Raw genomic sequence first — 11,283 nt, forward strand, 5'->3', positions numbered from 1 at the left:
AAACCTACCAAGGAAATGAAATGAGACCAAGGCAACTGGACTAATTTCCCCTAGTCAGTGTAAGTAGTCAAGCCTAAGGCTACTTTATGAAATCCCCAAGCCAGCAAAGACAGAGGACATATGTTCTTTCTGTAATTTCCATGTTCAACCTTCATGCTTCTACTTAAAACTATTCATTCTATCCTGCTTTCTCTCAGTTTAATTATTTTGATACATAGTGCTCTTGTGGGAAAAGGCTCACCAGCACCCCCCACGGAGGGCTCTGCATCACTGACTGGCCCCTCTTCCCACCCCACTCCCACCCCCAAATTCCTCTTCTCACCTTTCCCCAATTCCCAGCCATTTTTCCACAGGGAGGTTGCTCCACATGACAAATGAACAGATAGATGTGGGCAGCACCATGCCAGTGGTTGTGATGTTCTCTGACCCATGCTCTGCCCCTGCCCAAGCCTGAGCCAGGAGAGCGTTTTCTGATAGTAATGCCAGGGATGAGGGTCCCTCGCAGGGCACATGCTGCAGGCAGGCAGCCAGCCAAAGTCCTTAGCTTACAAGGTATAGCTCTGGCTGGGCTCCTAAATGACCCAAATCCTCAAGTGCGCCACTCCATCAGCATTGTTTACCTCTAGTCAAACCAATCTGTCTTGTGGGCAGCTCTCCTTTCACTTCTCATTTTCTTATAACTGCCCTGGTGAACTAGTTTGTGTAACTAACCCGTGGTAATGAACAATCTCTGGGGTCTATATCAGCTCAGAAGAGTATGCTTCCATCGGACATACATAGCAGCTCCAAACGAAGAGTACCTTTACATGCCTAATAAAGCAGATGCTGTGGTAAAGAACAGACAAACATCTGCTATTTTGAACTCGTCATTTGCTAAGTAATGTGCTTCCTGGCATTATTACTACTTAAACCTGAAGAAAGAATGAATTGTACATTTTAATGGGGAGAGCTGGAGACCAGGACATTTTTTACTTGGAAAAGACAGCAGAGGTTCATTTAAAAACATTCATTTTCCTCCGTGGGAATTTAGTTACAAAATAACCGACTCCAAGAGCTGGCCTGCTCTGCATTATGGTACCATTTAACCTTTGCAATGGAGAGTTGTGGGGAAAACTACCTGCTTCCGGGCAGAGTGCAGCTACTAAAGCACAAGCCACGGGGTGGGACACACACACTTGGTTCTGGGTCCTGGTTTTGTCACTTACTCGATTTGTGAGTTTGGGGAAGTGAATTAACTTCTTTACAACTCTTTCCTCAGTTCTCTTATCCATAAGATGGGGATAATGATGCTTATTTCAGAGAATTTTTGGGAGGAAACGTAATATTTTTAAAACGCTAACCAAAGGGCCCAGCACATGGGATTATCTTTTAAAATGAGAATATCAAGTGTTATTTTTAAAATGATTCTCAACATCGTAAAGTGACAACATCAGTTTTAAATGATAATATCAACATCTTAAAAATAATTGCTTGGTCCAGTAATAATATTTTCATTCACTTTATCTAGGGCAACATGGTTTGTTTTTATTATAACTAATATCTTAAAATAAATTTTAAATTATATTTCGGTGGTCAAATCAATATTATTTAGCCTGTAAGTAGTCTATAAGTATAACTAGAAGGAGGAAAAATCAGGGACAAAGTACATTAATGTCATTACTTATATAGAGAATATAAAATTCTACTAAATCTTCTGGAATGTAATTACTCTCCTATACCAGAGGTTCCTTCTTTGTTTTGGGAGTCACTGCCACTGAAGGCTGGCATCAGTTCCTCTGAGCACACAGCGACATACACATAAAAGGAGGCCTTAATAACACAATGGTAGAGACAAATATAGCATATTTAAGTAAATGTTCAAAACAAGAAACCTCTGAGGACAAAAAATGAATGTTCTATATTGAACCTCCTGTTTGTTCTGTCTAGGTTTAGTCATTTTGGGTTGCTACAAAATTTGAAACTGTGAAAAAAAATGTAGTTTCTTTTTCAATGTACGAAAAACTGTGGAATCCCCTAGAAAGTATGTACAAACTCAGAGATGTTGTTGCTAGGGAACCCGAACACAAACAGAAGATTCCAAAAGCCCTTCCTTTGGCCCAAATCTCAAGGACGATTACAAATTGTGCAGTACGTGATTTGGGAAGGTCATGGTTGTTTGAGGGAGATTTTTTTTTCTTTTTATAACTGTTTCAGAAAGTAGCAAAGGAAATTGACCTCCAACTTTTTCAAAAGTAGTGTCATGGGAATTGAGAGGCAAGACTCCTAAAAGGCCCCCACTGGTTACAAGACTCAGAACCAACATTAAATAAAGGTCAACTGTGTGTATGTGTATCTCTGGCTGTTGTCAAGGAGGCAAATACTGTCAGGATTTAGCTTTTCCACTCATTTTTAGCTTTTCATTCTGAAATGTCTGCATTTGCTTATTGCCACCCCTGACCTTGCTGGAAAAGTCCCAGTGCCAAGGCAAAAAGAGCTGCAAGAGTTGTTTTGTAAATTATTATCTCAATTTTACAAATGTGAATTACTTTATAAACAGATTTTTTTAATTGGCATCATCCATTAAGAACTTTTTTGCAAAAAAAAAGATTTAAGTGAGAATTTGCCCAAAATAAAAATCAGACACAGTACCATAATGCAGAAATCTTTGCTTTGGTTCTATGCTAGGACTGCATTCATTTGCAGTCTCCATGCTTAAAATTTTCCTAAGAGTATCACAAAGACAAAAGTTCAAGGTATCCAATAGGCTCAAGTGGCTAGAATAAGCAGGAAGACATAGCATCTATGAATGTGAAAGAAAGTCTCGTTGGCATTTAGGGAAGTAAGTTTTAATTTAAACAGAAATGGGCTTAAATTTCTACTCAGACTGAACAGGATTTGTTTCTCTTCTATCACACCATATAATAAAAGAATCCCAGGAGTCTGTCTAAACCAAGAGATTGCTTACAGACTACTGAACAAAGGATTTTTTTTAAAATCATAAATAAGGTTACTTTAGAGGCAGATCGGGACAGGTGTTTTACCACTTCTCTCTCTGTGACATTACATATCAGCCACCCAGCAGGAAGTGACACTATGAAAGCGATTCGTCACCAGCAGAGAGAAAGGTCTGCCTGAGATTAGAACCAGACGGTGTGATTCACAACCCACTCCCCCTGGAATCTCTGCAAAGCACAATTCATAAATTCACTTTCACGCAAACATCATACCTCCAGATTGTGAATGCTTGCACTGTGCAGAAGCAAGGCTCAAGGCAGACGAGACAAGTTCTTGCATGGGTCTTATCACTTGGCCTCTGACACCTGCCCTGCCTCAACTTCTATCCCTCCCTCTGGCTCAGTATTTTTCAACCATTGTTGGTTCACTATTGCCCTTCTAAGGAGCTTTCTGAGATTTTTTTTTTCCTAAATTCACCCTCATAAAAGTTTAATATCACAGATATACTATATATCTGTTATGTGTTACAGATATCTGTACTTTATACATAAAGCATATGATTTTTTTTTCATTCTTCCAAGAACCAGTTTTCACCCCTTGGGGTTGGTGCTGAGAATATGTGCTCTAGCTGAAACACTTGCTAGTGGCAAAACTTTGGTGTCATCCTAAGCCTTAGAAATGTCTTCCTCTCTGGGACCTTTGACGGATGATTCCTGTACAAAAGCTGCCTGGAGGGCCTCCTGAATTCCCTCAGGCTCTCCTGGATTTCCTCTGTGTCCTACAGCATCATGGACTATGGACTTATTTCTACACTTGTTTATTTGTCTGTTTCCCTTACTACATGACTAACTCCTGAGGTCAAGGGTGCTAGCTCCTTCTTGTCTGCTGGACTAAATTGCATTCCCCGAAATTCATGTACCTCAGAATGTCACTGTGTTTGGACATAGGGTATTTATAGAGGTGATTAAGTCTAAATAAGGCCCCTAGGGTGAATCCTGATCTAATCTGATTGGTGCCCTGATAGGAAGAGAAAATCTGAACACAGGAAGAGACACAGGATATACACTCACAGAGCAGTCATGGAAGGGTACAGCGAGAGGGCCATCTGCAAGCCAGCCAGAGAGATCTCCGGAGAAACTCGTCCCACCAACGCCTTAATCTTGGACTTCTAGCCTCCAGCGGGGTGAGAAATACTAGTAAATGTCTGCTGTTTATCTACCCAACCTGATGTCTTTTGTTACGGTCTCCTGAGCTAACTAATACACTCTCTATGTTATAAATACCACGCCCAGAACCTGGTAGTGAGTCAATATGTGTTGGTTGGTTGGCTGAACGAATGACTGAATGAAAAACATTCTCAATAAATATCTGCTTACAGAGGGTACATGTAATCACTAGAACATTATTAACAATAGCAAACTGTCTATCCTTTGCAGATCTCCTTTTGGAGCCCAATTTATTCACCCTCCCACCCTCTGGGTGACTACCCAGCATTCACATTAAAGGCAAATGGATAATGAAAATACAAAACTTTTGTCCTCAAAGGGTCAAACTCCCGGAACCTCTCCCCCCCCACCCCCACCCCCGTCCAGTCCCAAAAGTAATAAACATTACAAGTTAGAAGGATTTCCCCTAAAAGACCAGCAATAAACAAACACTGTTGAAAAGTCTGAGTGAGGGGAAGAGAACTGGAGGGAAGTTTTAAGAGAAACATTGCTGACCTCATGGAGGTTCTTTGCCAGGGCTCGCTCTCTCTGTATTTTTGTAAAGCCCTTTGATACAATGCTGCATGTCCCCAGGTAGTGAGGAAAGGGCTGGCTCAGGCTCAAACCAAGCCAGCCACGGAGGATCTTGACAAAGTTTTTAAAATGTTTTCCCCGGGCCAGTTTTTGAAAACCCTCAAGGCTTGAGAAATCTCATTAATAGCTGAAAAGAAGATAAAATGAAACCAGCCCCCATTCGAGGGGCTGATGTCATCCATCTCCCCAGAGAAAAGGCTACACTTTCCTTTGTGAGAGTCCAGGGTGACATCACCTCCTGATCACAAGCCACTTAGCCCTCCCCCTGCTATTCCCAGCTGAGGGGCTCTCTTCCTTTGCAAATGTCACTCTTTCTCTCACAAAGCTCCTTGACCTTGTTTGTATGTGGGATTCCATTGCCAAGTGAAAGCAGCAGGCCTCTGGGAGAAAGGAGCAGAGCAGAGAGGGTGTGCACAGCTGGCGGGAGGCCCCTATTCACACAGCTCGCAGAAAGCTCTAGATTGCCTTCAGCCACCCGGGCGGAGACCCCCGCCTGAATTCAGCCCCTGGACAATGCCGTCAGCAGTTGAGCCAGGCAGGGCACTGTGGCCATTTCTTTCTTTGCAGGGTGGGACTCCCTTTGAGGGCTCGAATAAAGGCAAAGCAGTGTGCTTTCATCTCGGGTCTACAGCGCCACTTTAGAAATGAGCCCACAAATAAAGCCCGATTGTAGATCCGTTTTCTCAAAGCAAATAGGTTTGTGCAGCCAACAAAGAAGCACATTCTGCAAACAGGGTTATTTATTAATTGGCGCCATGAAGCATGCGGGGCTTCTTCCTCAGCAGCGAGGCTCGGAAATGACGCGTCAGGCTGGGTGTCCTGGGCCCCGGCATGGGAACCTGATGCTGAGAGTGAGACTTAGAGAGGTGATGCAGAAACGATCGCTTTCATTACACACACAAGCGCACACTCAAGAGCACTACTGTCACCGTTCTTAAACGGAAATCTCATTTTCTGATTATAAAAGTAACATAGACTTATTATAAAAGTTCAGTCACTTCAAATCTGTAGCAGTAATTTCGTTCTCCAGTTTTAAAGAAGTGTTATATTACACTTGAAAATCAAGACTAATTTTTACAGTTACTTTGCATCTGTTTGCTTTGTATTTTATTTCATATTCCGAATCCCAGGACATGCCATGTTACTTCAGTCCTTCAAGATCCCACTCAAAACTTGGTTATTTGAAATCTGACAGACTTACATAAAAGAGACCATGGGGCCCCTCTGCCTGCCATGGGTGACCCTAATGCTCTGGCCGCCACTTAGCTCAGTACTGCTCCCCTTGACTCTGACTCCAGCCACTCTGGACTTCGGGGTCCCTCACACTCACTCTTCACGCTCCATTCACAGGGTCTTCCTTCTACTTGGAATCTTTTCCTTCTATTTGTCTAGATGAGGCCTGCTTACTCTTAGATTTTCATACAAGTCTTCTCTGACCTCTTGTTGATGTCAAATCCCCTTTTGTGGGCTCCCTGGCACTTAGCGTTTATATGTATTTGTGTGCCTCTTGCTTGATGGCTACCTCTCCCAATCACTGTAAGCGCTAGGAGAGTGGGAGCAGGCCTGCTGGTCACAGCCACACCCTGTCCCCAGCTCTTACACAGCACATGGCCCTCATAGTTCCTTAACATCTGTGGAATGAAGACACGGATAACTGAGAAATCAGATTTATGTCTTCCGTTTACCTCCAGTGGGTAGGAAGCAGGGGAATGTGCCCATTGAAACCTCTTTGTTGATTCTGAGCTATTCTTTGGCCCCTCATCTCAGGCCACATCTCAGGCTGCAGACCTGGTTCAGATGCTGAGTGTGGACTCGGGGTACTTGTGCCGTTGCATAACCATCATACACGACGATTTCATTAACTCTTCACTGAGCTAGACCACTAACCATCCCCTTCCAGAAGGTCTTTCCCATTCATAATTTACAAACAGTGGGCAACACAGAGTTAAATTTTTTTTTTTTTTAGTTCTGGTCCCAGCTGGCAAAAATTTTGTTGCATAACTCTAGATCCAAGCTTCGCAAGTTTTCAGCAATTGGGAGAAAGTTTTGAAATAGTAAACAGGAAAAGACAATAGACAGAGGGTGTCTCTGACTCCTCCTAGGAAGACAGATTTCAAATGGAGCTGATAGAAAAAAAATTCCCCAACAGAAATGCTGTCAGCAGAGGAGACATCCACCTCTAGCATGTTGGCGGGAAGAACCCAGGGACACAGTAACTGGTACAGTTAATAATGACCATTAAATCATGCCCCTCAGGTGGCCTTGGGCTAGCATGGATAGAACAGCCTGGACGGGAGGGGAAGCAGCCCACGGAGGAGAAAGACATGACCGGCAAAGTCACTGCTCCTAAAACTCTCCTTCCGGAATTACTGAGGGAGTTGTTGTTTTTTTAAGTCAAGGTCCCACTACAGAACAATTGAATCCTCTCTCTGGAAACTGAACCCAGGCATGGAACTCTTTAGAAACTAAGGTTCTTTTTCTTACAGGAGTGCCCACTCTTATCCTATTGACATAGAAAAATTGAAGATATTATTCTGCTGCTAGTACAGTGAGTCCAGGGAGCACCCCGAAGTTTTCTCTAGACTCAATGGATGCTGTCTTTCTATCATTTAATTTCTCCAGCCTTAACATCTGCTCTTACCTGCTTCTCAAAGTGTGCTCTACAGAATAACACCACAGGCGTTACCTGGGACCTTTTTATAAATGAGGGATTATGGGCCTTACGTCAGCGCCACCCCCACCCCAGCCCTGCACCAGAATCTGCATTTGAACAAGTGATTCATGTGTATAAAAGCCTGAGAATCGCTGCCTGGAAAATAACACTTGTCCTTGAAGATCTGGGTCATTTCCCAAGATTTTCATTTCTTCTAGGTCTTTTCACACTGTTTCCAGTTTCCTTAGAATCACACCATTTCTAAGTCACAGAATAATAGTAGAGACAAACTGCATTATACAGATGAATCAATCCAGCCCCTTCATTTAACAGATCCACAAACTGTCATTCCAAGGTTAAATTGACCTGCTTGCTGAAGAGGACGGTCAAGAACTTCTACAAGCTTAATCATTATAGTTCATTTACTTTGGGAATTCATTATAGTTCATTTCAAGCTATAAGGGGCTTATATTCTATGGATAACCACTGAATAGTTTTAAACACTGAAAATCCCATCCTTATTTTTTAACAGAAATATACTCAGTCTCCAGTTTATAGTCTCCAGATGTCTAACACTCTTAAATATATAACAGGACTATTCAGTTATATATAGCATGAGATTCATATAATAAATGCACTATGATGTTAACCCTCAAGAGTCAACCATGACACACATTCAGGCCCTCGCCGTGGGCTCACCCTTGGTTTTGACAGTGTGGCCATAGCTTGGATGTCTGTGTGTGGTTCCTGGTATAACACTGCAACTCCTCTTCTCTTTCAAATTGGTTGAAACAGACCAGTGAGTCCTGAACGGTGGTTGAGAACTGCTACTATAATTTTCACAAGGACTGTAATTTTCAAGTCTGGATCACAGTAGGAGGGTGGTTCTCAAACATTAATCACCAGGGAGACCAGTTAAGAGAGATTATTGGGCCTCCTGTTTGTGATTTTGAAAGTCTGGGATGGGGCCTGAGAATTTGCATTTCTAACAAGTTCCAGGTGACTCTGCTGCTGCTTTTGGGAGTAGGTTTAAAGAATCACTCCCTTTAGACTGGGCCACATGAGGTCAGTCTAGAACAGTGGTTCTCAATATGTGGGTCGCGACCCCTTTAGGGGTCAAATGACCCTTTCACAGGGGTCGCCTAAGACCATCGGAAAACACACATATAATTACATATTGTTTTTGTGATTAATCCCTATGCTTTAATTATGTTCAATTTGTAACAATGAAAATACATCCTGCATATCAGATATTTACATTATGATTCATAACGGTAGCGAAATCACAGTTATGAAGTAGTAACGAAAATAATTTTATGGTTGGGGGTCACCATAACATGAGGAACTGTATTAAAGGGTCACGGCATTAGGAAGGTTGAGAACCACTGGTTTAGAAGTTTCAGGACTACTATTAAAATTGAATTTTCAGGTGGTGGACACACGGTGCAATATACAGGTCTTGTAACATAGAAACTCACACCTGAAACCTATATGTTCATATTGACCAATGTCACACTAATCAATTTAATAAATAAATATTTTTAAATGAATTTTCATCTTCAGAAAAATGAAAAGTTTTTTTAATATTTATTTATTGATTTTTCTTTTTTAGGGAGAAAGGGAGAGGGAAACATCGATTTGTTGTTCGAATTATTTATGCATTCCTTGGTTGATTCTGGCATGTGACCCTGACTGGATTGAACCCAAACCTTGGCATATTGTGACAATGCTCTAACCATCTGAGTGACCCTACCTGCTTCCTGAACCACCAGTTCGTTGATGTGCCCCTACCTATGTGGCAGGCACAACACACATTCCTGGCTTGGGGCATCACTAGTTCTCCTCCTGCTTCCCTGGCAGTGCAATCCTTGCTCCTCCCTTTCTCTCTCTAATTGACTCCTTTTTTCTTCTAACCCATCATTCCTTCTCTCCTTATGTCAGGGTAAGCCTTACATCTCATTCTATTCCACTCTTCCTAGGAGGCCCCACCCTACCTTGCAATTTCCTTGCCACACCCGCATACAGGTCTTCACTCTTAGAAACTTCATTCTGCTCCTTTCTTTCTCTTAAGCAATGTATGACTGCACCTACCTAAGCAGTTATCCAAATCCTGTCCACTTTGACTGCACTTCCTCTCTTAGCCCTAACTGGCTTTAACTCTCCAAGAGCCAACAATGACTGAGTAACATTTTCTAAGGCCCAGCACAAGATTACTACTCAGTTTAATTGGTGTTGATGGTATAGTTTCCAAATAGACTTGCAACGGGGCCAGTTCTTGTCAAATAGCAACTACGAACTATGACTGAGGTCGGCCTTGGGCTTACCGTGAACGAACCACTGCATCTGGAATCCTTTCTCCTTATTACCAACCCCATCGGTGTGGAACAGCACTTGAAGAACCGAGCCCGTGGTGCTCCCTGAAGGTGGCATATCTTTTCCACAATAGCGCCCTATCCTCCGTGAGCCGTCATAGATCTGAAATCAAAGGGAAACCTCCGAATGAAAAGAAAGCTTCACATAGTTTGTCAGATGGAAAAAGTAAAGTCTACTCATATAGCAAAATCTGTTCCTTGTTTCAAGTTAAGGTTAAATCTGCTTAGGTGGGTCGAGTACCAGATGCTTAACATAGAAATGCAAAATAGAAAACTAGAGAGAGAGAGAGTCATGGGGATGATTTCTAAACCAAATAATTTGGAAATCCAAATATTCTTTGGTGTTATGTCAGCCTAGCAAATTCCCTCCAAAGTATAATTCAGACACAGAATAAGGAAACAGTAGGTTGAATGAGATGTGTTCACATACTGACACATAAGAGAAGCTCAATAAATGTACTGTAATTGTAAGATGTAAATTTTTAAATAAATACTAACTATAAAAAATCAGACATTTTAGAAAGCAATGAAAAAGGAAAATAAAAATTAAACACATTGAAGATAATCACTTTTGATATGTTGTTAATAGCAGAAGTGTAGCTTGCCAATATTTTTTTCATTTGTATGTGTGTATATACATACGTGTGTAAGTGTATATGTATGTATAATTTGGGCTACCATGTCATTGTGTTCCCTGTTTTATACTAAGCATGTCATTATATCATCCATGTAAATGTTTTTAATGGTAGCATAAGATATTATATACATTACAATTCTGTTGTTCAGTTAGGATATTTCCAATATTTTTGCCAAAATAAATATTTGCCTAATATTTAAAGTTCTCCCCAGGAAAGATTCCTATAAAGGAAATGAATCAAAGAGTATAATCTTTCTTGGCTCTTCATGTATATTATTTAATTTCTTACCAGAAAGTTTATCCCAATGTCCCCTCCCACCAGCAGTTTACAGAAATGCTTTGTGTGGTGGAACTTTGGCAACTGTGGCTATTACTTTTAAAGCTGGTGCTGACAGTGAAAATTTGTGTGTGTTTTTTATAATTGTCTTAATTTGTGTAATTTTGAGGTTGGTTTTTTTTTCATGTTTATTGCCCATTTGTAATTCTTCTCTTGGAACTTTTTTGCTAAGGCCCATTGTCCCATTGAGGTATTTATATATCCTACTAGAGGCCCGGTGCACAAAAATTTGTGCACTCAGGGGAAGGGGGGGTCCCTCAGCCCGGCCTGTGCCCTCTCGCAGTCTGGGACCCCTCGAGAGATAACGCCCTGCTGGCTTAGGCCTGCTCCTGGGTGGCAGAGGCAGGCCCAATCCCTAGGTGCAGCCCCTGGTCAGGCTGAGAGCAGTGCGCCGCCCCCTGTCATGCACAGAGCAGGGTGGATTGGGAGGTTGGGGCACCGCCCCCTGTCACACTCAGGGTAGAGTGGATGGGGAGGATGGGGGCACCACCACTGTCACACTCAGGGCAGGGCCGATGGGGAGGTTATGGCTCTACCCCATCACACACAGC

The 11,283-nt window shown here is 42.1% G+C and overlaps 1 protein-coding gene across 1 annotated transcript in view; it reads right to left on the reverse strand.

Moving 5' to 3' along the window:
• CUBN (cubilin) overlaps positions 1–11,283 on the reverse strand; it is a gene marked incomplete at its 5' end in the record, with an annotated part of 224,139 nt that overhangs the window by 179,525 nt on the left and 33,331 nt on the right. Inside the window, one exon of the mRNA XM_006766043.2 lies at positions 9,711–9,861. Within this exon, the coding sequence (XP_006766106.1) occupies positions 9,711–9,861 (151 nt within the window). The remainder of the gene's footprint in view (positions 1–9,710; positions 9,862–11,283) is intronic.

Source organism: Myotis davidii, unplaced genomic scaffold, assembly GCF_000327345.1.
Source record: "Myotis davidii unplaced genomic scaffold, ASM32734v1 scaffold1120, whole genome shotgun sequence".
In the NCBI taxonomy this organism is placed as follows: Eukaryota; Metazoa; Chordata; class Mammalia; order Chiroptera; family Vespertilionidae; genus Myotis; species Myotis davidii.